This window comes from Bombus impatiens, unplaced genomic scaffold, assembly GCF_000188095.3.
Source record: "Bombus impatiens unplaced genomic scaffold, BIMP_2.2 scf_0146, whole genome shotgun sequence".
Taxonomy (NCBI): domain Eukaryota; kingdom Metazoa; phylum Arthropoda; class Insecta; order Hymenoptera; family Apidae; genus Bombus; species Bombus impatiens.
This window is the reverse complement of record NT_176565.1, coordinates 918,455-944,641: the sequence shown is the minus strand read 5'-3', so window position 1 is coordinate 944,641 and position 26,187 is coordinate 918,455. Positions and strand designations below refer to the sequence as shown.

Sequence of the window (26,187 nt, the reverse complement as noted above, 5' to 3'; positions counted from 1 at the left end):
GCGCCTCTGTATATGTGTGTGCGCGCGCTCGACATCGTACACGACCGTTCATGGTTACTGCACGTCACAGGCACATTGCGTTTCATCCGGAACCTTGGACGCTTGCTAACCGTATAAACTATCGGTCGACGTTTTATAAATTTATGTAGAATCGAATGCTAGAGAATCGTCGAGCGTGGCATAGACGTAATTGACGATTCACAGACCTAGATGTGTATTCGATTTCGCAGCGAACGAACGTGTCGAATTTGTATGGAAGCTGTATACGATTCGATCAATTCGTTTCGTTCATTTCGCTCGAGACGTAATTGAAACGTTGTCGCAATAAACGGGATTTTGTCAATTGGATAACCGTTAACACAGAGCGTCATTTACGAGATACACGCGTGTTCGTCAACCGCCAGTTATCTCAAACTATGTACTTTCTTTTCTTTTTTCTTTCTCCTTACTTTTTCTTTTTTTTTTTATTCTTTTTTTTTGTTTCTAATCACCTCATCTCTCTCGTTTCCTATTGCTCTCTTCATCTGAACGCTCCTCTGTCTCCCTTCCTCCTTCTCTTCGCCATCGGTCCTGCTTCTGTTTGTCTTCCCCGTGCGTTTACGTACCGCTCATGCGTGCTGACCCACGAGCATTACATTCCGTGCGTTTCGCTTGTGACTTGTTTCGTGAGCGCACATTCCTAGAAAGTAAAACACATAGCCAGATAAACGTATCGTAGCAAGTGGCAAGCGTGACGAGTGCACGATTTGCTAATTGATAGCTGAGTCGTGCGAGCAACGTACGATAAGACGTTAGGTAAGAATGTAAAAGAGGAAAAACGGCAAGGACTCGCACGACCCTGATTGTAGATCTCCGGAGGGATTTTCGAGGTCAAGGGAATCAGAAGCGTGGTAGAGAAATGGTTAGGCAAATGCACAACCTTCCATGGAATGAGTTTGCCGAGAAACATCACATCCATTACAAGATATTGCCTCCTAGTCGGTCCCTTCGGCCACCTTACCATCCTCGATATTAGCTTGTCACCCACCATCAAGCACTTTATCTGCTTCTCTCCCCCTTCTTGCTCCTTTTTTCCTGACTTCTGACCTTCTCGCTGGAGGGGATTGGGCTTTACACGAGTATAGAAAATAGCCGCTTTGGATATTACGCTTGTTAGGCGCGAGGAAATGTAATTGCCGTCCTTCGCGGATATCTTCGTCGTGACCGATACCTCAGCTTCGCGTTCTTTTCGCAGATAATCGCGTCATGGTTTATCGAGGTATTTTATTCTATTGTTTGGAAGTGTTTGGTTTATAAATATCCACGTGATATCGACCGTACTTGTTAACGAAACACAAACGCGTAGCATCGTTGACGTAGACTATAGACGATTAAAGGTCCTACAACTTGTAAATATTTATATAATAACTTTTCGAGAAAAAATTCCAAATTTCACAAGGCCCGTAAACTTCGCAATAACTTGCTAATGAATCATAGATTTTCTACGCAGAAATAACCAAATTAGAACTGTGTGTCTATGAGTTTATGAGGTACCAGCGTCTACAACGAATAAACTGCGAAATAGTTGGAACTGAAGGCTGAAAGAATCGCGAGATCTCTTCCATTACTCTCGCTCAATACGGGTCATGACCCTCATTTATTTCCATTCTTCTTGAGGAGACCGGCCAACGTATTAAGCGATTGAGCGGTCAATGTCGCGCCTGCTCAACTCATCCTTCACCGGAAGTTATGTAATTACCGATCCACAAGCGGTAATTGAACCACTGTCACTTGTCGATTAATCTGGGGCGTGAAGAAATTCTCGCTGGCCATTCTCTGTGTAATCGCCTATGCTCCAAATTCAAGTAACACCGGTATTCGTCGGCTGTGCAAATATTTTTTCACCATGTTCCACTTATCAAAGTGCAAACGTTTACCTTGTATTTACGAACGTGTGTACGTAACATGTAATGGCTAGTTCAGAGATAATGCCGTATTTTAAAAGCCTGGCGTGAGAAGCCGAGGGATGAAGCCGTGGAAACATCAAACTGATAGAACACACGCGTCTAGTCTGTTGCTTCCGATTTCTATTCATTCGCAGGAAGCTTTTATCGTACAATAATTTCATTCAGTGTGCGCGAGTTCAGGGTGAAGGCGTTACGTGATATTGCATAAGCGTGTAACGCACATAACTTGGATCTTTCATGATTCAACGAGATTGCTCGCACGATACATAACTTGTTTAATGGCTTTCGTTCGTGCGCCTCTTAAAATTAACACTCGCAGATTGTAATAAAAGAATGTTATTTATATCAGCAATATCACTTCACTCCACAGAAGGTCGAAGTTTCCTTCGTCTTGAATAACTTTAATCGTGTTTGCTCATTACCTTTTTAAATACACTTAAAACTGAACGATGGACTTGGTATTATCGGAAGAATGGGATTATTAGAGTTAACAGGCTTGCACGTAGTTGAATGTTTGAACCTGTAAATGATATGTTAATCAAATACAATGAAAAAGTTACTATGGAGAAGTTTTACGATCGGCCGTTTCAGCAATGCCGTAGACTATCAACAAAGACGCGAGATATTACGGCATTCTACGTTCTTCCGCTTCCACGACCAAAATACTCGATCACCACTTACCATTAAGTAAACTGAAGAGAATCGCGCGCTTATGATACTACGTTACATCTGCCCCTTCCTTGGAATTCGTTTACTGTCAGGCGCCAGAAACGTTTTCATCGTGCCAAGGAAAAGAAGCCCGGCACGAGCCGCACTCCTACATTATTTTCGTAACGCTCCTCTGTTTACGCACCGTCTCCGTATATATGTACTACAACCGGTTTATACAGAGGTATACGGTGTAGTGGTGAGTCGAGCGTAGGGGAAATAAAATAAAACAACTACGACTATAACTATACGAACGAATTCTCTGTATCGGCTCGCGTAATTTCTTCAAGTTTCATCGATTAAACCTTCGATGCATTACTAGTTCTTAGAAATTACATTGCAATTGCGAAACGTTCAACGTTTTTTTTTTTTTTTAAGTATAATTAATGATTAGCGATGTGACGATGAATATATGAGTAAGTGTTATTCCTCTAACGATATTGAAAGAAACCAGCATCAGCTTTGGCCTTTCTTTGAATATTTATAGTCAAGTATATCGTTTTTATTCCAAGTAGGGTCAGACTAGAGAACGTTCTGAAAATTCTAACACTCGGATATTTAGTTACGTTTCCTTAACAGTCTTCTTCGCTTTTATTTTCTTTTGTGTTTCGCTGGCCTTTGTTATACTCACATTTGGTTTCATTGTACACAGTCATTGTTGCTTCTTCTTTGAGGTATGTAAGGAATGTCTAGAGATTTAGGGTTCAGCTTTATTTTTACACGAATACAGAGCTACGGAGGAATAATATACAAACGTATCGCGAAGGCATTTTCGTACGCATAGTACTCAATATAAATGCCAGACGTCATTAGCTGATTTTTACAAAACTTCCTTTTGCGTCAATTAAGATAATGTTCGATAAAACGGGGCGGGATATCCGTAGACGATAGAGACATTGATAGGTGCTCGACCTTTCTCGTTCGCGAATGATAAATCCAGTTACCGAATGATAGTCAGTGTTGCACGAGCGATAAACGTTTTATTAATTGCACTTCGTTAGCACTGCGTTTCTGTAATATTCAACGTCAACATCGGAGTTTTATGCGACAATAGCAATAGTAAATCTCGATATATCGTTAAGCATTGCATCGCGTTATGGATAGTAAGTACCGAACACACTATCTGCGATTTTTCTCCTCCCAGGCAAAACTAAAATTGAGATGAGATATCGTATGTTGCATTTAATTTAGTATCGAGCGATGTTAGTTCAACTTTCGTCCATAAATACTTCGCACGTTTCCACGAATCTGATGTATCAAAGATCGAATGAAACATGCACAGCTTTGTATTGACCGGAAACAGGATAACAGTTAAAGAAAAACGATGTTTGACAGCGACGTGAAATATCCACCAAAGTTTGATTATAAAGTTCCGTGAAATCAATTTGTATACCGATTGCTATGTATAGAATCTTAGACTTTGACTCTTTCTTTGAGATATGCGAAACTGCATTTACCAAATTTATTCGATTTTTCTTGTCGTAGGTGTAGCAGAAAACTAAGATGTGCAAGCCAGCCAGGAAGAAACGTTCTTAACGTCGTAAGTGATCTATATCGTCTTATTGCGTTGTTTGTTCCGTGCTTCGATGTCATCCACAAAAGATAAAACTTTAGTATCCATTTACAGCGGGTTCTTTTGTATCGCCCGGGTGCTAGCAAACATGAATTTTAATCACCTAGAAGATAATAAGAGCCATCTCTGAACTCGTGAAACATAGCCAATCGTTCAGGATACATTTCCTGATACAGAGGCCGTGGTGTATTCTAGTATCGTTCTATTTTCACCTAGCCGTTTCTGTCTATGGTTCGTCCTACTTTGTAGCCAGGGAATAAAGGTCAATCAGTGCAACGATGCCAGTAAATCCTTTGCGCTTCGATACAATATCGACCGTTCGAAAAAACAGAAAACCTCACGGTTATGTAGCGTAACTTGTGCCGTGATTTCAAAAGCGGTCCATTTCGAATGGCCTTTGCTAAACGATCTAACATCCTCTATCCGAGCTATCGGTTCGACCGATCCGATCGTATTTCATTCCATCGTGAGAAGAACAAAGAAGACGTTTCCGAACAGATGCTGGTAATATAAATGCATAAGATGCAAATTTTCCAATGTACATACAAGAAAAATGGGTTGAGAAATTTGGTTAACTCTGTCCCTGGAGAGAGCAGCCAGCATTCGAAGCTGAGAAAATGCCGTTAAAGTTAGCATGAATCGTGTTTCCGAAGTCGATAGTAACAAAACTGACGTTCTCGTAGATTTTGCGGTGTCGCGATGCTCGATTTGTCCGCAAAGATGATTCCCTATTAAACGAGATTTCGCCATTAGAAAGCCAACTAACGTTGGATGTTTCACGTTGAACGGAGCTTCCCGTAACCAGATCAACGTTTAATTGGATTTTGATGCAGGTAAAAGGGGCCAAAGCACGTATTGCGTTCATTCTCTCGGAGGTTAACACTCAATTGAGGTTGGGAGAATACTATTAAGGCAAGGGGCACACTACGTATACGCGAGTTAATCGAACCAACGTATCGATTGGCGCTCCATGTGTAATGCCGCACGTTTTAAATAAATGAACAGCATCAAAGAGTAACCGCACAGATCGTTTCGTATTCCACGGCGCGCGGCCGACTTTCGTAATCTTTGGGAGCTTTCGTAACCTTTCGGAATCGGTAATGAGCTAGTGCGATGGAAACGACACGGCGGACCTCGCAGTTTGTTAAAATTACCGCGATTAGTAATTTCAAGCAATTTCATACCGAAGTCCACGTGGTTAGACGAACTTAATAGTAATTTAATAATTACACTGAGTGAACAAAATCTACAGATCTGTTACACTCGAAAAGTGTTTTATTTCTTGCGAGTAGATACGATCGGGAATCCTTTCTTTCGAGGCTTGCAAACGAATGAAACGTAGGATGGCGATAAGCTGTGTCACAATTTCAGAATTGTTTAATAAAACTGTTTAAACCGTTAATAGGAATTGGACGAAACCTGACGTGTGTGCAACTTAACGCGGTCAAATTGGTGCAAAAAAGATGACGAAAAGGTTCGAGTTCAATTGGCAGATCGAGGTACCGCTAGCGCTTCGTCAGGGATGCGTGTTCGATCGGTGGTCAGAGGAAAAGGACAACACGGAGCTCGAATTAAACTGCATGTTTAAGGTCGATGAATATGGGTTTTTTATCTATTGGCAAAGCGAAGGAAAGGTGAGTGCACTTTCCTCTTATATCCTGAACAGAGACTGTATCTCTTTCGTTGCAACGCGTTGTATGGAAAATTGAAATGCGAGTATATTATCTAATTATCCCAGTGAGTCATATTTTATTTTATGTATAGGACGGAGATGTGATAGAGTTGTGCCAAGTGAGCGATATACGCGCCGGTGGATTACCAAAGGTAAAAATGTCTTTCCCTTTGAGCAACGTGAATGTTAGAGACAAAAAAAAAAAGAAACTGTATCATATCTGGATTTTTAAAAATCTATTTATCGAATGCAACTGCATGTAACAATCGATGCATTAGTGGTGCGAACGTTTGCGATTCATTTCAAGGGTTTACAAGTGTTTTGATATTTCGATATTTGGGATGTTTCACGTGGAAACACGTCTGATATGATGTCCTCTTAAGAAAAAGCAGCAATGGGATACTCGATCGACGATATATACGTTTTTTTTTATATATATATTTTATTTAAGCTCCAGACCGAGTAAACTATTTGAAGATCATTCTCTAATTTTATTCAGGATCCAAAATTGTACGACAAGCTTCTTACGAAACACGGAGAGCAGTTAGAGGAGAAATGTTTAACCATCTGTTCAGGCGTAGATTATACCAATATTAATTACCAGCATGTCGTCTGTCCGGATCCAGCAACGGCTAAGGTAAATTTACTCGATATATAATCTCGTCTGTTTGATCATTCTTCTGAAAAATTAGTAAACGAAGTAAATCGACCTGTAAATTATCGAATGAGATAGTGATAAGATTACTCCGTGCGACATTCGTCAAATTAGAAAAAAAGGGCGTATTTAAATCGATCATGAAGAAAAACTTTCCAATCCATTGGTTAAGCAATTATTATCATAATCAATAAGCCCACGTGTTTGCTGTGTCCTATGACAGATATGGCTGGATGGCGTACGATCGATTACGCACAACGTGAAAGCCAACAACGTTTGCCCGCTTACGTGCTTGAAGAAACAGTGAGTTTACTAATGCAATTACACCTACACAATTGATCGTAAATATGATCGCCATGAAATAATTGGCCAGGAACAATTTCCGGTGGCAGACTATTTATTCGCGATATTGATTTTAGACTTTTCCATCCCAAGTTTCACCGTGAAAACTTTTGTTATATCCGACTTTGCATGTTGAAACTTGCATCGAGTAAGAGAGTGTAAACACGAGATATTCTTACTTCGAGAAAAGAAAACGTTTCGTGATTTCGTGCTTTTTCGAATATAAACGAGAAAGTTACGCGGAATATTGTTGAAAAGTAAAGCCTTCCTTGCCATGTTCCAGCTGGATGCGGCTTAGAATGTTGATCGATCCAAATGGAAAAGTTCCGGTGAAAGTGGTCGCAAGAACTTTCGCATCTGGAAAAACGGAAAAGCTTGTTTATCAGTGCCTCGCCGATTTAGGCCTATCTAGCGGGAAGGTATTTACAAATAAATTACTTGCACACAACGTGCAGAAAACATCCTGTGGTACGTTTATTAAAACTCTGATTACGACTTCGTAGAACGATGTCATCGAACCAGAGGATTTCACGTTCGACGCATTCTACGCGCTCTACCACAAAATTTGCCCGAGGAATGACATAGAGGAATTGTTTCAATCCATGTAAGTGCAGGAAGTATAATTTTCGTACGTCATATTTCCGCTATTCGAGATTGATTCGTTAATATACGCAGAAACGATGGTTTATTTGCATTGAATATTCTCAGCACCCAGGGCAAAGCGGACACAATCAATTTGGAACAACTGGTCACGTTTCTAAACGAGAAGCAACGGGATCCAACTTTGAACGAGATCTTATATCCGCTGTACGACGAGAAGAGGGCGTCAGAGATTATAAACGATTACGAACAAAACGAAATAGCGCGAAATCAAAGTAAGATTTTTAATCAATTTATCATAATATCTTGCTTTCCAAATTTCGTAGCCTTCTCCGCTAAATTTTAATCGTCGATCGGCTACGTGTTCGAGTTAGTTTGTACCTGCGAAATGCCATCCTTTCAGAAGCAATCACGTCCTTTCAGAAACGATGACGAAAGATGGTTTTATAAGGTATCTGATGTCCGATGAGAACGCGCCTGTTTTCTTGGACAGGCTGGACGTCTACATGGATATGGACCAACCATTGGCTCATTATTACATTAACTCGAGTCACAATACGTATCTGAGTGGTCGACAATTTGGTGGCAAAAGCAGCGTTGAGATGTACAGACAAGTGTTGTTAGCTGGTTGTAGGTAAGGTTAACGAGAGTAAAAGTTACTCTACCCAGATATATTAGAACGTAGCGTTGTTCCTCTCGAAGGTGCGTCGAATTGGATTGTTGGGATGGCAAAGGCGAGGACGAGGAGCCGATAATTACACACGGCAAAGCTATGTGCACGGACATTCTCTTCAGAGATGTTATTTACGCAGTTCGAGACACTGCGTTCGTCACATCGGAATATCCGGTTATTCTTAGCTTCGAAAACCACTGCAGCAAGAAGCAACAATACAAACTGGCGAAGTACTGCGACGAAATTCTAGGAGACCTGCTTCTCAAGGAGCCTCTCAAAGAATTTCCCGTGAGTTTTGCTCGTCGGTCTCCAATATCTTACGATAGTTGCTTCGACGGCGAAATGTTTCATCGATTCTCGCGATAAAAAATTAAATACGTCAATCGAAATCGCGAATTCTATCGATAGACAAGAATAACGTGCTCCCACTCATTGTTATCGGAGGTTATCTCTGCTGTTCGGTACAATATGTTCGAGTACTCGTGATTAAATTACATAGGCATGTTTTAAGAGATAGAAACTACACACGCAAGATCAGATATGGAACCAGAAAGAGATATTATATATTGATATATGGTTTGATAAAACAGCTAGAACCAGGGATGCCCCTACCACCGCCCAGTATGCTCAAACGTAAAATTCTTATAAAGAATAAACGTTTGAAACCCGAAGTGGAGAAGCACGAGTTGGAATTATTTCGGCAAGGTCAATTTGTCATCGAGGACGAGGTCAAGGAAGATGCGAGCGCACCACCGTCTGTGGCAGCAGTCGTCGAGCAACAATCGGTAAAGGTAATTTTAACAACCTTGGCAAAACTATCAGCATGTAACTCGCAACATCCTCCTTCTATGTCGAGTAGAACGAAATGGTTTGCCGAAAGAAAAATCGCTTATTTTTCAGGAAGAAGTCTCGACAGCTGAGTCCGTGGCGTCGTCGACGACTGGTAACCAACAACAATCTAGTTCTAGCACAGGTTTAGGCGATACGCTGGAATTAGCGGTGGTTCAGCCGTATACCGGAAGTACAACAAATGTTCACCCATGGTTATCCTCTATGGTCAACTATGCTCAACCTATAAAATTCCCGGGCTTCGATATTGCCGAACGTAAGGCAAAGCTTTCCCTCAGTAACGCGCTTAAAAGAGAGAAAAGATTGATGTACGTGCCCTCTTGTACAGAAAAGAATATTCATCACAATATGTCTTCCTTCGCGGAAACCGCTGGCCTGAATTACTTGAAGACGCAAGCCATCGAGTTCGTCAATTATAACAAGCGTCAAATGAGCCGCATTTATCCGAAAGGCACTCGAGCGGATTCATCGAATTATATGCCACAGGTAATTTTTGCAACAAATAGATCGCGAACACAGATGGCCTTTTCACGTATCGTCCCAACGATCGATCATTGAAAATAGGTCTTCTGGAACGCTGGCTGTCAAATGGTGTCGTTAAATTTCCAAACCGCGGACTTGCCGATGCAGTTGAATCAGGGAAAATTCGAGTATAACGGTTCCTCTGGTTACCTACTGAAACCAGATTTCATGAGACGAGCCGATCGAAGTTTCGATCCTTTCGCGGAGAGCCCCGTGGATGGTGTAATAGCTACACAATGTAGCGTCCAGGTATTTCGCAATTCCATTCGTGTTGTAATTCGAAAACATTCGTGGTAATTTGCGTTCGTATTGGCAGGTAATCGCGGGTCAATTTTTATCCGATAAGAAAGTCGGAACGTACGTGGAAGTAGAAATGTACGGTCTACCGACAGATACGATTCGTAAAGAATTTCGGACAAGAGTAGTTCCAGCGAATGGCCTGAATCCCGTGTACAATGAAGAACCTTTTCTCTTTCGGAAAGTCGTCCTTCCCGATTTAGCAGCCTTGCGATTCGCGGTTTACGACGAATCCAACGGCAAGCTACTAGGTCAAAGAATCGTCCCATTAGACGGTCTACAATCAGGATATAGACATATATCTCTGCGAACCGAGGCAAACTTTCCCATGTCCTTGCCAATGCTGTTCTGTAATATCGAGATCAAGATTTACGTACCGGATGGCTACGAAGGTGAGCTTCGATGACGCTCTGGGTCGTTGGACAGGTGATTTCATTCGAGTTTAATTTCACAGGATTTATGGACGCGCTCACGGCACCACGGGCCTACAAGAAACCTGAAAATGCGTCGCAAAATAAAATGCGTGGCCTTGGAATAGAAGAGAGCGACAGTAAAGGACATTCTGATTCCATGCCTGCTCATCACCGCGAAGTACCTAAACCGCGAGGTAAACGATTCAGACGATCCACGTTGAACATGCGTATTTACAGGCTCGTTTGTTTTCTCAGAGGAAATGAAATTCAACCCCATAACGGTGGAATTGTTACGACAAGAAAAAGGATATCAAAAAGTACTGAGGAAACAGCAAAAGGAATTGGAATCCCTGAAGAAGAGGCACCAGAAAGAGAAACTCGCCGTCCAGAAACAACATTGTGCTGCGATAGAGAAGATCATCAAAGGAAAAAAGTATGAGCAATTCTTAGCGCTACCGGACGCACTTTCGGACGAGAGATTCAGCTTTCTTCGTTTGCTTTGTTTCTTGTTTCAATAGCAAAGCGGAACTTTCGAGAGACCCGACCGTTCGTCGCGAAGTTTCCGAACAAACTGTTCAATGGTCTCGATTGGCGGATAGGCAACGACGCGAGGAACGTGACCTGGTACGTTCTCATCTGGAGGAACGACGGAATAGCTTGCGAAAATTATGCGTGGCTGCTCAACTGGCCCAGCAAAAGCAACTTACTGCACGACACGAGCGCGAGATCAAAGAGATGAACGCGAGACAAGCGAGACTCTCGGTAGAAAGTATGAGGGAAGTGATGAACGATAAAACGTTGAAGACTCGGGGAATCAAGGAGGGTCGGCTTAGAGAAAAACAGCAGAACAACACGAAAAAATTTATGGAAGAGAGAAGAATCGCACAACTGATTCAAAATAGGGAAAAAGAGAAGTTGAAACTCATTCATGAGAAACAACTAGAGGAATTGCAGAAAGACATGAATGCGGTAAATGAAATATCTTTTGCCTTGTACTAGTCCAGAAAATGCCATCACGTAAATTGTATTAAGTATGTATTTGAATAACGTATTTTAGGTTATGGATATGTACAACAACGAGGAAATGGAATACGAGTTGGGTCCTAAAACCGAATGCTACGTGTGATGGCCGATAGATCGACTAAGAAAGTTGGGAAAAAGTTGAGGTGCTGCTGTATTCGGAGAATCCGCTCTTAACGTTAATTACAACTGGAATTGGGATCAAGCCTCGTTAGCTATCGTTCTCAGTATGCTGAGAACCGGAAGCAACAGACAAACCGCGTTATTCGTACTCTAGTTCATTCTCCTGAATATTTTTTTATAAGAGAAACATCTTGTAACTTCATACTCTCCGTCGTCGCACGAGCAAGTACCTAGACTAAATAAGGGAGTCAATAAAAACTAAAATGATCTAGTCAAGTTCTTATATTAATAAGTATATATATTATATATATATTATATATTTATTATACATATTATAAGATATAAATGAGAAACGGATCACACATGTCGAGCGTGTCGTGTGATTCGTCGATTTCAATATTTTTCGATTGTTAACGCTATTATTGAATTCTATCGTACCGGGTGCGTGAGGAAAGTGAGCGACTGTACGAGCGCGTGTATTTCATGCCTAATGCCAAAAGGAATTTGCCACCACCGTGACGATTCTTTCGCTATATTTTACTTCAAACAATGCTTTTACGGTCGGACATAGTTGATAGATTATACGCCAGTGGTGGTGTCACTGGTGTCATCCGCCGCGATTAGAGTATTAGCGTCCTAACTGTCAAATGATCTTGATTCATGATCGAGCAGGTACTCGTTTTTGGAGGATACGTTCATTTTCTCCTATCTCGAAGGAGTATCCTCGTATGTATGGTCCAAAGTCGTAACGTCATGAGCCAAAATAGTATTGTACATAAAAAAAAAAGAAAATCGAACAAAAGAAGAGCCTAGCATAATAATTACCCCGTCGTTGTTTTCTTTCTAATAATGTTATTTACACAAATTATTATATTAACCTATATTATCCTATATATCGTTCAATATATATTATATATATATTGAATATAAAGGAACAAGGAGAAATAAAGAGATTGCTAGCTCGATCCGTTTGCAGCATTAATTATATTCGATATACATCAGATCAACGTAAACTTGATAAAACTTTTATAACTGATAATCGTAATTAATCGCATGGTTAAATCGATCATAATGCCGGGGAACTGCGTCTCGGCCTCTAAATTCTTCGAACGGAACTGAAAAACGAAAGATTTACTAATAACTTTGGAAATGATTAACAATACTCTCGCGTTACCTCTTGTGAGATGATGAACAAAATTTGCTCGGCCACCGATGGGAGTTCGATGATCGTAAAACTCGTTTCCTATAGCTGCGTTCCCTTCGTGCGCTCTATAGTTTCCAAAAAATGGCCCATCATCGTGGTTATTCACTGACTCAGTTTGATAATTACGATTCGGATAAATGTCTTGAAAATTCGGAAAATATGGTTGCTCGGTTACTCTGGGTATTCTTGCCGCTTCGCAAACGACAACGATCGCGAGACACAACTGCAACAGAGAAGTCACGCATCTGACGAATCAAATTTTATCCAAGTCACGAAACTAATATCACTCGTCTTACTTACGTAGTATCTCATACTGTATGTCATAGCGACGTCCTAGAACTATCCTACGATCTTCAACAGTTTTACTAAAGAATCTGCTTGTAAACATTCGTTTTATATGCGACATTGGTTAAGAATTTCGACAAACCGTGTAAATAAGAAAGTTGGAAAATTACACCCCCGTACGTTGTCGGTTACAAAAACCGCGCTGTGACTTGCGTAATAGGATTGCCCGTTGTGGCGAACGGGCGTGGAAATAGCAATTCTTCGAAATAATCGGGGATCGATTGGAAAGCTCACCGCAACTGGCTCGTAATTAATTCCTTACTTAGACCAAGGCGAACATCGATCTGGCGCAATCGAACGGTCTAACAGAAGGCGCAGATATGACGGAACATGTCGTTTACGTTGAATCACGCAGCTTCTCCGTTTTCCGATGTAATTTATGATAATTAAAGAGGAAATCCGAATACATAGATGCAGTACATAATAGGAGTACAGTAAACTACCATAAAGGGAGATAACAACTTTGACGGTATACTGCGCCTAATTTGTAATATCGCCGACGAAATCAGTAGAAAACGAGTTTCATTGCGTGTAACGAATTCCAAAGTTTGTTTGTCGAAAACCGGTGTCTACAAATCGATGAAGGGGCAAAAGCAGATAATACGCGATCCTAAGAGCAATGCTATTCGGTTTGCCGGAATAATCGAGGAAACTTTCATGAGAAAATGAGTTTCCACGGGTCGACGGATTAAGATCTCGAGAAAGGCAATCTCAGTACGGGAGATATCTGTAGACTGCCGTAATTCCGTATTGCAGAAAGGACATTGGTCTGTTATGAAATTCTAGGTCAGCATCGTACTGGCGAATGAAAAGGTTGGCAAAGTTTTGCGAAAATTAGTCGGCTATCGAAACTTTACGTTTGAAACAGGTCTACATGGTGTAGGGCGAGGGTTTAAGCTTTTAACGAGTTTCAATCGGGTCGTAGTCGAGTTAAGAGCTCTTATTTCGCGATATTGAAGAAGAGTTGCCGCTGGGATTACGAAATGGCTGGAAAGGGGAAAGTTGGAGGACGAACGGTTAGGGTAAGCACATTCAACAGCAAGATTGATAGTTCCTTCGTTTTTATTGTACAATTTGCGAAACGGATATTTCGCTAAATTACGCTTCACTACGCTGATAGTTATGGCAGGTTAAGGCTATCGCGACATGGTCGTTTCAATGGGCGAAAAGTTTCTCGGAAACGCCGAATTATCTTCCGATTTTCCGGAACGTTCTCAAAAGACCTAAGCGATCGATCGACTCGATCGTTGCAATCGCACCGTGACATTTGTCCATGAATTTTTCTTAAGGGCAGTACGGTTTTATGGGCGACTGGTAAATAGGCTGTGTATGAACGATAGGTTGTGCGAGCTTCACCAAATTGATCTGTGGCGCCGGGATCTGTACCACTTTCGGCTGATGGTACTGAATGGGATATGAAATCTGAGGCTTCTGAATCACTTGAGTAATCGGTAGTTCGTATTTCTTCAAGTACACCTTAGGTGCCTGATACATCAATTTCTGATACATAGGCGCGTAATAGATGGGTTTTTGATAGATTGGCGCATACGAGATCATTGGTTTCTGATAGATCGGGTAAACCACTTTTTGTTGAACGATCGGCTTTACGATTACCGGGGCTGGTTTCACAACGACCGGTGGTGGAGATGGTTTCACGTAGGTGATCATCGGTTTCGGAATGTACTGTATCGGCGCTGGTTGCACGTACGGTTTCACGTAAATTTGCGGTGGCGGCGAGTACGAGATAGGATGCGAGTAAGTCGGAGGGCACGGGTTATAATACGACTCCCTTTTCATAGCCGCTTTGTCTTCCATCATGCCATCCGGCATGTGCATGTGCATGTCCACTGCGGTTTCCGAGCGGACGCTTGACAGCCATATCAGGCACGGTATCTAGAGATCACATAAATATTTTAGAATGTACAAGTACCTCGAAACGTTAGAAACTCGCTTATCATTTCTTTATCCCGTACATGAAAGAACAACTAGATACGCGCTACTCTGTTCCTAAATTGAGACATAACAATCAGTGAATATCACGAAATTGAAAAAGTGGAAAGTGTCGAGGTTTCTTCTGTCTGTTTGCTTACCAGCAATCTGAACATGATTTCAGTGTCGGTTGAACGATCTTCTCGATAAACGTCGGTACTAAAGTCCCGGGCAAAACTAAAAGCGCGCTGTGCGTGGTCCCTGGTTTTATAAACTTTTACTACACTTAAACAGGGCAAGTTTCTTGCGGACCAAAGACGAATGTGATTCCCTTAAGCGGCGTAAAAAGCGGTCGACAGCCAAGCCTATGATGCAAGTGGTCGCGCCCCGGTATTTCCTGAATAAATTCTGCACCTCGGGCGAACAGCCCTGTTATGTCGCTGTCGTTAGGTTGGCGTTCGTCATTTACCACACCGTCGCCAGTCATTGGCTGGTTTGTGATTCGAGAAAACCGGAGGGCAAGCCTCGTAACACATTGCATCGCTCCGGGTATTGCCTACAGAAATTCGCAAAAAGGTAAAACAGTTTGTTCGGCTGAAATATATCCTACGGTTTTATCCACAGAGTGTATATATATATGTGTGTCTCCGTTTCCATCATAGTGACAGTAAATTACGTTCGTGATTGATTTGTGATTACGAACTATGTATCGTTCAAGGCGCATAATGCCTCGTGAATAGATTCATGGTAGTTAATTACTAATGATTCGAACGCGGAAAGTACTCGCCAGGTTCGTATCGTTAAGAGCGATAAAATTACAACGGGGTAGAGATCGTCGTAAGATGGTCGATCTTTACTTACTTTTTCTTACTTACTTCGGGTCAGAAAGTAATTATTTTTTTTTTTTTTTTTTAGAATCTCAGCAGCAATTGAGTTAAAAGAACTCTCTCGACTAGGAGGTAGTCTCCGGATTGATAAAATCATTGTCATACCTTTACCGACCTGGTTGAGAAATACTGTGAAACAAGAAAAAGCTAACGTATAGAGTTATTTATTTAGGTGGTCAGTGTTACTTCGACCGTACGTTACTTCGACTAAACTACACGCTTTCGAAACTTTCCAATTGCTCCGATGAATCGATGTTCTATCGAAGGGAGAGGAACGATTAACGATATTATGAAAACAAAAACAATTTATTTAAACGGTACAAAAATAGTATAATTACAACAATAGTGAACTATGTACAAGTGTCATAATGTCAAGAAACTATAATTTTCGATTTGGTGTGCATATATAAATACGTATATATATATATATATTTTTTTGCCTAATTGTCTGAAATTTGGAAAAACAACTCTCAAGATCAGTGCTTCCAACCGTGTCCCTTGCTTTGATGATGGAATACGTGTTTGTAGACAGGTACGTGGACCGGGTATGGTTTCGGAACAGGCACCGGGAAGTGCTTTTCAACTGTCACTGGATATGGCCTCTCAACAACATATGGTACCTGCGCGATATTAACATTCTAGTAATTCCTATACGTTCGAATTGCAATAGCTATGTACGTGCAATGAGGTCAGATCGTAAGTAATTTTACGTTAAATTTCATGAGAATGAAATTATAATTATATTTCATAACAATAATATATTGGAATAATTAAACAGCGCGGTCATATCTCTAACGATAATTATTGTAACTGTTTTGCGAGAAATAATATTAATATTTGTTTTTGCTCTACATATTCGTACAATGCTCGAGCATTTCTACCAACCATTAAACAATTAAATGTAATATAAAGCAAAAAATTTTGCGTTTCATCGTACCTTTTTCTCCACCACATAGGGCTCAGGTTTTTCTACCGGAATTTCAACGTGCTTGACTACTTCTACGGGCACTGGATGCGGCACTGGAACTTCGACTTGATAAGGTTGCGGAATAGGGACTTTAATTTGTTGCGGAATTGGAACTGGAACTGGATGTGGAATTGGTATAGCGTATTTTTTGTAAATAGGAATTTCCACGGGTTTCGATGTCTCATGATAGGTGGAACTGCCATGATCCTCTTCGTAGGAGGCACATACCAAGGTAATTAAAGCGGCGAATACCTATAATCAATAATCGTGCTTGTTAATTTATACAGATTAAGAAAATAGTACTTTGATGCTTGACATCTTGTGCGACGAAAATAATTGAACGATGATCTCATGATTAGCAGAAAAATCGATGATCAGAAACTTACTAGAGTTCTCATGATTTCCACACCAGAGCGAATCCTCAGCAACCTGTCGTGTTAACTCGCCACGATCACTTTGATGCTTTCAAAGTCATGGCCAAGTGCTTATATACCAACGTCACTTTCTCCCTTCTCTTTATTACGTTTACTCTTTCTGCTCGTCGCAGAGTACTATCTCTATGATTGTCTGCACAGATATATCACATTTGTATATGGCTGAGTTAAGTTCTTCCTGTTATTTGCATACCATTGCAATCTTTTCTATTCCGGTTATGGAAGTTTTGGAGGAGAAAAATCGAACTTGTCATATTGAGATCGTTAAATTAATCGAGATTGTTGTCTCGTGCGTTTTTATCCGGTCAATTATTAAACGAGCAAGCGGAAGATATTTAAAGAATTCGCAGGTACCGATTCCAAGGATAGCAAACGCAGTCGCACTTTCGATTTTCATCATTTATGGAAATAACGATACATTGTTCGCGGACAAATAGTTACAGTGAAAGGAAACTCCTTGTCTCGATTAAATTCCTCGATATCGACTATAGTCGAATATTCTCTTATCGATAAAGACAGTAAACGATAAATTTTTGGCGTTCGTGTTACGTTTAAATATAGCACCCTTTGCAGTAAACAACCGAGAACGAGGTTAGTCAACCAAGACAAATACAACTTGGTCATGGTCTAGTTCGCGCGCTTAACAATTTGTAAATTACCGTCAGACGATCGAATAGCATAGATCGAGATGGTGCACCATGTAATTTACAAAGAACTTTTTTCGCTATATTTTTTACGCAGAGAATGCGCTTAAGAGGGGAATAATCGTTCCTCCAGGGATTAATCAAAGTACAATTATGCGAATCTTAACGAAGCCGGCTTTCTCTAATCCTAGGGCATTAAGATCAGTGTCAGACAACACCTGTAACCCAATCACTTATGCCTAAATATATACCCTACCTAGGGTAATTGTGTAATGTATCGAATCTCCATCGATCATCCCGGTGCATGTAAATCAAGTAAATCAAACTTTCGAATAGAGCGTCACGTTCTCATCTCTCTACAGCTGCACACGTTTAACTAGCGAGTGAAAACGAGAGCCTAGCAAATTTCATGCATTGCCCACGGCGTAAATTGTAAAGGGGCGTAAAATAGAATAGAGATATTATATTTATTAGTAATACAAATCGCTATGAGAAGGAGGTAACCACCTGGGGTGTGGTCATGGGAGAGAAGCTGCCTGGAAGATTCGAATTGTACACGATACTCTCTGTATCAGCGAGCGGAACAGTGAAAGTGTATCCCAAGTAAAAGTGGTTTTGCGCCGCGATGTAGGAACGCGTCTGTTGTCGGGCTCATTATGGCGAATCAAGATCGCACAGAATTCCTATCGGTGACTGGTTGGTTTCTAGTAGATTCGTAACACCGGATGACGAAGAAACGAAACTTATGGTTACGTGTTTCCTTTTTATTCTTTGTGTAGCCGCGAACAGGAAGAGACGAACGAACTATCACTTTACCGAGATCGCTACCTGAGAGATCATTGCTGCAGTTCAACTTCATTGCTATACATTTAACACGCCGATTCGATCGACAGGAATTAAACAAAAAAGAAATGGTACTTTTCAAATAGGCTTTATTAACAAGCACTTATTAATCGGTAGAAAACTTAACAAGTGTATAAAATTCATAACAAAAATATTGGCAACATTAACATCAGTGTTGAGATCCGAATATCGTGTCTCTTTTTCTTGACATTTGTTTCACAGTAATCCAAACGATGAACAGTATGTTCGTTGAATTAAATAAGTTTAGGTATCAGGTGACAAGAAGCTCTCCCGTAAAACGATCAGTCGCAGGAAGAACAATTCCCAAGTGTTCAGTGGCGAGCGAATCAGTCTAGTGCCATCCTTTGCCCTTTGAAGTGTAATGGAATACGTGCTTGTAAACTGGCACATGAACTGGATACGGCTTTGCGACTGGAATGGGAAATTTCTTTTCGACGTACACTGGATACGGCTTCTCCACCACAAAAGGTATCTAGATGGACACGATTACATATGATATAGTGACACCTGATACAGTTATTGCGATACGAAGTTTTACAACAGTGACTTCGCCATTGTTCGATAATTAGATACTTTTACTTACGTGTTTTTCTACGATAACAGGCTCTGGCTTTTCGATAGGGATTTCGACGTGTTTCACAACTTCCACTGGATAGGGGTGTGGAATTTCAACGGGAACTTGTTGAGGTTGAGGAATTGGTATTTCTATCTTTTGAGGAATTTCGACTGGTACAGGATGAGGGATTGGAATTGCTGTAATTGCACAACGAGCAAATATTATTGTGTCTTGAAAGATTCTTAGTTCTTTATATGTGTATAGATATTTACCATATTTTTTGTAAATTGGGATTTCTACTGGTTTCGTCTTTTCCTCGTAGGTGGAGCTTCCATGGTCTTCTTCGATGTGGCCCGCAGAAACGATCCCGACGATCATCGCCAGACCAAATAGAGCAATCTACAAACATTCGATTGATAATCATCGATCCTGCGTATCGATACGTTACGTCTTATAATCTTCGTTCTAATTCAGCCGTTGATCGAATCAAACAACATATCAGGTAATTAGGCTTAATTTTTCGGTCGGCGATACATTTACATTTTCGATCAATTTGAGCAAATTACTATTACATAATTCATCTATCATCTTTCAAGTTTTTATGCAATTGTCGTATAAATCTTACAATTTGATTCATAGTTGTAGGTTTCCCGAAAAGGTGTTTATCGTTAAAGCACAAAACGTTGAGTGTCTACGGCAATGGAATACCGAGCTTATATACTAACATCGATTCCACCACCTTTCACTGATTTCATGCACTACAGTTCCGACCCTTTCCAGGATATATCAAACTACATCTTACCATCGACCAACCTTCGCAACTCTATACACCACCAATGAGTATGAAAGATTCTTGTTTTATTTTTCACGCGGCTCATTGACCGTTCTCCGTCTATGACTGGCCGGAAGTTAAGATTACGTGTATTTACGGACGCGGGAAGTACACAGCGTAAAAGTATCCCATCGTTGGTATTACGCTTTCTTTTTAATGGATAATATTGCGCTTGAATGAAAAAAGCGTGTCGGTAGTTTTCTTACAAGCAAATATTTATACGTTATAACTGTCAACGATGAAACAAAATATCATACACCTGACTCGAAGATTAACGAACTTGGCACGTTATATTTATTAACAGTTACAATTCGAATAGAATCAGCATTAGAAACACGAAAATTAAGCACCTGCGTGTAGAAAAATCGTATCTGATGACTTGCGGCGCAACGATCGGTGAAGCGGAAAATCAAACCCGACTCCCGATGCAACCGCAAGACGGTCGCTACGTTTACCGGAAGCGAATGCCTGGTGCGATCAAGAAAATTTCCAGAGATGATTCGAATGGGCTCGATGAGCAACGTGAAGAGAACGGTTCATTATGTATGTAAGATGAAATATTTGAAACGGTTGTCGCGATGAAGCTCGTTAAATATTTATAGGCATAAATTAAACTCATTTTCTTGGAGCGATCTAGCCTGTGCCATGTTGTTCAAAATTCGATTTCTTTTTTGATGTCAATCGACCATTCTGAAATATACCGGAAGTGAAGGTGAGGAACGATCTCTTGTGCAAAGGCACTCGAAGCAGATCAAAGTTTTCGGACCGACAAAATGAAAGTCCAAACACGTTCGCTATGTGAAAGGAATCTTGGTGAAAAAACCGATCGGACACGCCGATCTTTGTTCCTGTAAAAGTAAATTTCTGTTTTATCACAGAGTCGAGATAGGCAGATTAAGAGACGGGAGCAGAAAGTGTATCTGTTGCCCTCTTCGTTTTGTACTTTTCGCTACGCCCAAGAGAAATGCCAAAACATTTTTAATTCGCTTTTCGTTGTAATCGTAAATCTCTCATCGTTCTCATCGTTCGACATATTAAACACGTATATTAATCCCAGATTCTTAGAGATAAGAGAGATTAAGAGATAATTGCAATCACGTTGTGAATTTAATGCGAATGCGTGCCATATATAATACGATGATATCTCTATATGAGAGATAGTGTACCAATGTGCTGTCATTTCACGGTGGAAAGTTTGTCTCGGATTTCGGTTGGATTTACGAGCGTATACTGCTTCCTCTGTGCAAATTTCCGTCGTCCCAAATATAGAGACAGCGTTCGCATTAAACTCGGAAGTTACAATTTGCTTCTCGTCTTATTAAATTTGTTCGGCGAAATTAATTACGCTGGGGTAAAATCTTCTCGAAAGCGAAAGCTATATGATCAGCCTTTTAACGGTTTGATTTATTTGTTTATTTATCACGAACACGGATGCTGTTTTAAGCGGAGCGCAATCTCATTAATGAGTGTGGCACGCGATGCATGTCACATTAAATGTCGAACCTACGCTGTCGATTGCTTGAACAGATCCTATGTACGCAGAAACGAGGTTCGCCATAGAAATCTAATGGCGTTCAAAGTTCAAACACGATTCAAGAACACTCAACCTCTTCGAAGAAGCGAAAGTAACATTTCTACCCGTTTTTGTTCTAATTTATCTATTAAAAGTCGAAGAGTCGTTTAGTCTGCTCAGCAGGTGTACTTGAGGAGGAAAGCTTGTGCGTTCAACCCTTTCTCATATTTTTCTGTTTCTCTTACATGGAAAGTACGCTGGAGTACGTACTGACGAGTATATAGCTCAAGGTATATTCGATCACTCCCCAGATCGCAAGCGAGTAACATTGTCAATGTTTTTCCTTTTGATTTAAGATTGGTTGTTCCAACCAAAAAGCGTTCGTTTAACAGACGCGATCGACGTTCGTTACATAAGACAAAACAGCGATTTCTCTTTGATTAGAAATTTGAAGAAGGGTAGAACGTTTGATATACAATAGGAGTGTATCTATGCTTCTTAAAAACCGTTACGCATAGAACACATTTTACTTTTACCGAGGAACTTTTTCTTGTAGCAACCATTTCTTTCACTGTTCCTTTTGATCTTGTTTCTAACGTCAAATAGCTACAATGAATTATGCTCGTTATCGACTACCGGAAGTGATGGTTGAGAGAGGTGTACGCGAAAGGAATCGTGAGAGGAAGTCCTGCACTTTTTTCTATACTTCTACGCGGCTAATTAAGTCTACCGTTTCCGAATATTATTTCAGGTTAATTTAATCGATTGTTTCAATCGAGTAATGAGAATCATAATAAAGTAGCATCGTGCTTAGATGTATAAAGAGCGGCGAAGTATAAGTATATATATAAATATAAAATTTTAATCTTCAAATTGTCTCGACATCGAGGAATTATTAACGAATTCTTTTTTCTTTCCCGGATATTAAACTTTCTTCTGAATAATCTCTTTACGTCATTCCTCCGCTTCTTCTGTTGCATCGTACAAATAAAATCCAACTTGATTATTCGTAAAAATGGAAATGTCAGCCAGGGTATATTAACGAGTTTCTACAGAGGAGGTCAATAATCTCCTACAGTACAGTTTCTCATACCTACACGATGTATTTTAGCAGCTGTTCTCCCTTCTTTTACAATCTCCTGATTGCCAAGATCAACAGAACGGTAGATCATTTTATGCTTTACTTTCGCCTTAGTTTTCTTCCGCATCGCGGTTTTTCTTCCAACATTCTTTTTCAGCTCTTTTTATCGTGACCACGTTACTATGCTAATGCACCTTTGTCAGATAGAGGGACGATGCGCTCGTTCGTTACAAGTATTCCAACGGTTAGATCATTATGAGTTATGATCTTCCTCTTAATGTCGACTTCGCGTTATTCCGCGTTCGAGGGACTGTAAGAAAAAAAGAAAAGGAGAGTGAAAGTCTTCTTCGAATTTCCTTTCTCATTTTTCGGTAAAATTTTATCATCTGACATCTAAGAATTTCGTACATTTTCTTTTTGCGAATTCTTTCTGTGCCGCCGCAGTCGAATTCACGAAGGTCAATGACAGAGGAAGACGATTATTATGATGGCTTTCGCTACGAATGCCTCGATCGTACCACATTCTCCTTTCTCCTCCGTGCCTTCCATCTCCATTGTGAAACGCAGACCAATAATTGTAACATTCCGTTAACGTAATACCACGTAAATCTTTCTGCATCTGTTCTTATAGACGAAAAGAACAGCCTAGACGATTCAATATGATTCTTATACAATTTAATTGACAACATTGAAGAGTAGAATAAAATAGCTTAGCTAATAAAATAAGTTGAACAATGGAATAAATAATTTAAAAAACGAGAACTAGCTTTGCTGTTTAACAGGTGTAAATAAGTGTGGACGATGCATTTGTAATTAATATAATTACATTTATTAATAAATAATTTTAACGCACGAAACTATTAAGTACGATGTATAACAAAACAATATAAATATAAAACACGTAGAAACTGTAATTTCAACGACGCACTTCTGCCGCAACGATTAAAACAAGAACAATCAACAACGCCAATTTCACAGGCTTAATGGCTCTTGGAGCTGTGCACTACTGTTTTGTAAATTGGAATCTTAATTGGAATAGGCTTCGCCACTGGAACAGGAATATGCTTCACTATAGTGAATGGAACGGGCTTCTCAATTTTCACTGGAATGATTTTTTCGACGGGCGTGGGTACTTTCTTCTCCACCTTCGAAAATACTTGCTTCTCCACCTAAAATAAACGAATAATATTTTGCCAGGTTAAATATTTAAAAGACATTTCAAGGAATGATGAAATTTTAATCGAGAGTATTTACCGGATATGGAACAGGTTTTTGTACGAACACTGGAACTGGATAACTCTGTGGAATATGTTGAACCTGCAGGTGAGGTATCAGCAAAGGAACCTTCTTAGGGACTGGTATTCCTATTGCAATTAAACCAAATGTGATGTGAATTTCTATGTTTAATTGATACTAATTCACATACCAATTGTTTTCACAGATGGTACGAAGTGTCCACCTTCTCCGTGACCTCCTAGACTGATCTCGTGCTCTGATCCACCTGACATAAAATAAAACATGGTTTCGTCTTTTATACGGTTTTCAAATGTAGCTCTTTTACTACTAATAATATTTATAACGTTTACGAATAATATTGATATGTTGACCAAACCTAATTCACCTAAACCTAGACCAATTTCTTCTTCGCCGTGACCCACGGCAATTTCCCCCAAACTTAATCCATGATCGCCAAATCCTAATTCCCCGGCGCAACAGGAGGAAACGATCGTTAAAATTACAATCTGTAAAAGATAAATCTTGAACGAGTCTACTATCACAGAAGAACATTGTCGATTCGTTTACGTATGAACCACATGACACTTTCGTTATTGATTACTAGCATAAGTATCTATATAGATGTCACGTATTAAATTGACGTACGATTTTTTCCATGTCCCCTTGCTCAGTGTATACGAGTACGTGTTGAATAAAAGACCAACTCAAGAGAAATTCTTAGCGTAGTCACTTTATATACTGTTCTACAAGGGACAAGCAACCCCACTATCACGCGAAATTCTATTCGACACCTTCACTATCGGGTTACATTTCTCTATTCCTGCAAACACCGTATATGCTTGATGAAACTCTTACGTAATACAGGATTTCCATCCTATGCTAACCCGGACACCGCGCTGCTTTATTTCCATTCCTTAGTCTCATTACCTGACTTAATTGCATATCTTTCTACCACTCATTTGAATGCGCTTGAAATCAAACGAAATGAAACCACGGTCAAACGTATATGCAATCACGGAATACTTCCTGTTTCCTACTTCCTGATAGCGATTAGTCGCCTGATACATTAATTATACTTGAAACATGCTGAGGGATGCTAAAATATTTCAGATAATAATCATAAAAGTAAAATGTAAAGCCAGGATGAGGAAAATGAACATTAGATGACACGAAGATGCGTATACGCGTGAATGATAAAAGATCGATAAGGATACGTATACTTCTATCTTATATTTCGATATTGTACGTACATTGTACAGTGTATCCGCAAACTTTAAAATATCTGAACATGTTCGTTATTTCCAACAATACGCGAAAATGTTAACAACGAAAGTTGTAGGATTTAAAAAAATACATGATATGGTAATAATGATTTTGTGATAGGCGGATGCGTAGTGGGGATATACAGACCAATTTTTATTTTTTTTTCGATGGGATGTCCAACTTTTTATGCTTGTTTTCGAAAGAATAGCGAATTTAAAATAGCGAGTGTAAAAGTATATAAATACATTTGTTCCAAAATTTACAGTTTCTGAGATATTCAACCTTGCTCGTTCTATTATTTTCGTTATGTAAATTGTTCCAAGTGTCAACCATGTGCATCGATACAACGTTGTAATCTTTAAACCGTTGCACTCTTTACTTCTTTTGTCGTTCCAGTCTATCGTAACACATACAGCAATAATCCGTTGCACATGGTCGACACTTTGGATAACGAAAGTAATAGGATGAACAAAGTCAAATATCTCAGAAATGGTAGGTTTCAGCATAAACGTACCGCAGCACTTTTATCCTGAAGATTCGCCATTCTATCAAAATCAAGCATGAAAAATTAAATATCTTATTTTGAATAAACAAGATTCATCCCCGTATCTTCGCTAGCCCATTATTTGTTAAGTAGCCATTATTACCATATTATGTATTTCTCTGAATCCAACGACAGTTTGTGGGATGTTACAAAGTCACATAATTATTTATAGATTTATGACTGGAAAGATTAATCACAAGCGCGTAAATTATTTAGGAATGTCTTTTTCACTGTGTTAGCTATTAATACACAGACGTGATATCGCTTGTTTAATTTTATGATTGCCTATTGATTGTCTTAAGTACAGAGGAAAGCAATGACCATGCTACTTCCTCTAAATTTTGTTAAACCAGATATAAAGTAGTAACCAAGTAAAGACCACTCATTTGTAACCTTGCTGGACTTCCTCTGTCTTCGAGGTTCATTTGCTGATCAAGTGCTCTTTTCCATCCTGAACTGGTACATATACATGTACATTCACTTTCCATAGAATCT

The 26,187-nt window shown here is 39.9% G+C and overlaps 7 protein-coding genes across 16 annotated transcripts in view; 1 reads left to right on the top strand and 6 right to left on the bottom strand.

Annotated features, from left to right (window-relative positions):
• LOC100748358 overlaps positions 1-3,052 on the bottom strand; it is a 20,211-nt gene extending 17,159 nt beyond the window's left edge. For 2 of the 6 annotated variants that reach the window (XM_003487258.4, XM_033319312.1), the window contains exons 1-2: positions 920-2,362; positions 492-679 (exon numbers count right to left, since the gene is read on the bottom strand). Coding sequence is in view for 1 of the 6 variants with exons in the window: in XM_033319312.1 (XP_033175203.1) it covers positions 492-524 (33 nt within the window). In the remaining 5 variants the exon portion in view is untranslated. The other 4 variants (XM_033319307.1, XM_033319309.1, XM_033319308.1 and 1 more) reach the window with 4 other exon arrangements.
• LOC100740167 (1-phosphatidylinositol 4,5-bisphosphate phosphodiesterase) overlaps positions 1-12,358 on the top strand; it is a 13,209-nt gene extending 851 nt beyond the window's left edge. Inside the window, exons 2-20 of one of the 4 annotated variants that reach the window (XM_003487275.4) lie at positions 4,140-4,194; positions 5,633-5,861; positions 5,992-6,051; positions 6,399-6,536; positions 6,778-6,857; positions 7,180-7,315; positions 7,400-7,500; positions 7,605-7,771; positions 7,920-8,130; positions 8,199-8,457; positions 8,760-8,960; positions 9,070-9,274; positions 9,347-9,504; positions 9,583-9,789; positions 9,857-10,229; positions 10,292-10,444; positions 10,506-10,683; positions 10,769-11,219; positions 11,308-12,358. In XM_003487275.4, the coding sequence (XP_003487323.1) occupies positions 5,691-5,861; positions 5,992-6,051; positions 6,399-6,536; positions 6,778-6,857; positions 7,180-7,315; positions 7,400-7,500; positions 7,605-7,771; positions 7,920-8,130; positions 8,199-8,457; positions 8,760-8,960; positions 9,070-9,274; positions 9,347-9,504; positions 9,583-9,789; positions 9,857-10,229; positions 10,292-10,444; positions 10,506-10,683; positions 10,769-11,219; positions 11,308-11,376 (3,318 nt within the window). In that variant the 5' untranslated portion in view covers positions 4,140-4,194; positions 5,633-5,690 and the 3' untranslated portion in view covers positions 11,377-12,358. Of the gene's footprint in view, positions 1-3,608; positions 3,758-4,139; positions 4,195-5,632; positions 5,862-5,991; positions 6,052-6,398; positions 6,537-6,777; positions 6,858-7,179; positions 7,316-7,399; positions 7,501-7,604; positions 7,772-7,919; positions 8,131-8,198; positions 8,458-8,759; positions 8,961-9,069; positions 9,505-9,582; positions 9,790-9,856; positions 10,230-10,291; positions 10,445-10,505; positions 10,684-10,768; positions 11,220-11,307 lie in introns of those variants that run through there. The other 3 variants (XM_024365694.2, XM_024365693.2, XM_024365698.2) reach the window with 3 other exon arrangements.
• LOC112212303 lies at positions 12,359-13,057 on the bottom strand. Its single transcript, XM_024365712.2, has 3 exons — positions 12,898-13,057; positions 12,568-12,820; positions 12,359-12,508 (listed from the first exon to the last, which is right to left on the bottom strand). The coding sequence occupies exons 1-3, from the start codon at positions 12,919-12,921 to the stop codon at positions 12,420-12,422; spliced, it is 366 nt and encodes a 121-aa protein (XP_024221480.1). The 5' UTR covers positions 12,922-13,057; the 3' UTR covers positions 12,359-12,419.
• A 1,139-nt stretch (positions 13,058-14,196) lies between these two features.
• Positions 14,197-15,435, bottom strand: LOC100740044 (extensin-2-like). The gene has a single exon (XM_033319314.1). It carries the CDS (start codon positions 14,782-14,784, stop codon positions 14,227-14,229), a length of 558 nt encoding a protein of 185 aa, XP_033175205.1. The 5' UTR covers positions 14,785-15,435; the 3' UTR covers positions 14,197-14,226.
• A 754-nt stretch (positions 15,436-16,189) lies between these two features.
• LOC100748121 (proline-rich protein 4-like) lies at positions 16,190-17,123 on the bottom strand. Its single transcript, XM_003487256.3, has 3 exons — positions 17,112-17,123; positions 16,696-16,977; positions 16,190-16,378 (listed from the first exon to the last, which is right to left on the bottom strand). Exons 1-3 carry the CDS (start codon positions 17,121-17,123, stop codon positions 16,235-16,237), a joined length of 438 nt encoding a protein of 145 aa, XP_003487304.1. The 3' UTR covers positions 16,190-16,234.
• A 246-nt stretch (positions 17,124-17,369) lies between these two features.
• Positions 17,370-19,811, bottom strand: LOC100747998. Its single transcript, XM_033319306.1, has 3 exons — positions 19,764-19,811; positions 19,251-19,622; positions 17,370-19,139 (listed from the first exon to the last, which is right to left on the bottom strand). Exons 1-3 carry the CDS (start codon positions 19,809-19,811, stop codon positions 18,999-19,001), a joined length of 561 nt encoding a protein of 186 aa, XP_033175197.1. The 3' UTR covers positions 17,370-18,998.
• A 3,335-nt stretch (positions 19,812-23,146) lies between these two features.
• Positions 23,147-25,043, bottom strand: LOC100747879. 2 transcript variants are annotated; one of them, XM_024365710.2, is made up of 5 exons: positions 24,531-25,043; positions 24,271-24,391; positions 24,076-24,150; positions 23,904-24,013; positions 23,147-23,818 (listed from the first exon to the last, which is right to left on the bottom strand). In XM_024365710.2, the coding sequence occupies exons 1-5, from the start codon at positions 24,540-24,542 to the stop codon at positions 23,630-23,632; spliced, it is 507 nt and encodes a 168-aa protein (XP_024221478.1). In that variant the 5' UTR covers positions 24,543-25,043; the 3' UTR covers positions 23,147-23,629. The 2 variants fall into 2 exon arrangements, with proteins under 2 accessions (XP_024221478.1, XP_024221477.1); XM_024365709.2 differs by having other exon boundaries at positions 24,262-24,391; positions 24,531-25,042.
• Between the last annotated feature and the right edge of the window lie 1,144 nt (positions 25,044-26,187).

What these genes read in the sequence shown, in the direction of transcription:
- LOC112212303 (XM_024365712.2), bottom strand. Translation starts at nt 12,921, where the DNA reads ATGACATACAGTATGAGATACTAC. An exon ending in CATACAGTATGAGATACTAC is followed by an intron (nt 12,821 to 12,897) that starts GTAAGTAAGACG and finishes TCTCTGTTGCAG; the next exon opens with TTGTGTCTCGCGATCGTTGT. An exon ending in TGTTCATCATCTCACAAGAG is followed by an intron (nt 12,509 to 12,567) that starts GTAACGCGAGAG and finishes TTCGTTTTTCAG; the next exon opens with TTCCGTTCGAAGAATTTAGA.
- LOC100740044 (XM_033319314.1), bottom strand. Translation starts at nt 14,784, where the DNA reads ATGCACATGCACATGCCGGATGGCATGATGGAAGACAAAGCGGCTATG.
- LOC100748121 (XM_003487256.3), bottom strand. An exon ending in CCTATGTGGTGGAGAAAAAG is followed by an intron (nt 16,379 to 16,695) that starts GTACGATGAAAC and finishes AATATCGCGCAG; the next exon opens with GTACCATATGTTGTTGAGAG.
- LOC100747998 (XM_033319306.1), bottom strand. Translation starts at nt 19,811, where the DNA reads ATGATAGATGAATTATGTAATAGTAATTTGCTCAAATTGATCGAAAAT. An exon ending in TGCTCAAATTGATCGAAAAT is followed by an intron (nt 19,623 to 19,763) that starts GTAAATGTATCG and finishes GAATGTTTGTAG; the next exon opens with ATTGCTCTATTTGGTCTGGC. An exon ending in CTGTTATCGTAGAAAAACAC is followed by an intron (nt 19,140 to 19,250) that starts GTAAGTAAAAGT and finishes GTGTCCATCTAG; the next exon opens with ATACCTTTTGTGGTGGAGAA.
- LOC100747879 (XM_024365709.2), bottom strand. An exon ending in ACCATCTGTGAAAACAATTG is followed by an intron (nt 24,014 to 24,075) that starts GTATGTGAATTA and finishes TAATTGCAATAG; the next exon opens with GAATACCAGTCCCTAAGAAG. An exon ending in AAAAACCTGTTCCATATCCG is followed by an intron (nt 23,819 to 23,903) that starts GTAAATACTCTC and finishes CGTTTATTTTAG; the next exon opens with GTGGAGAAGCAAGTATTTTC.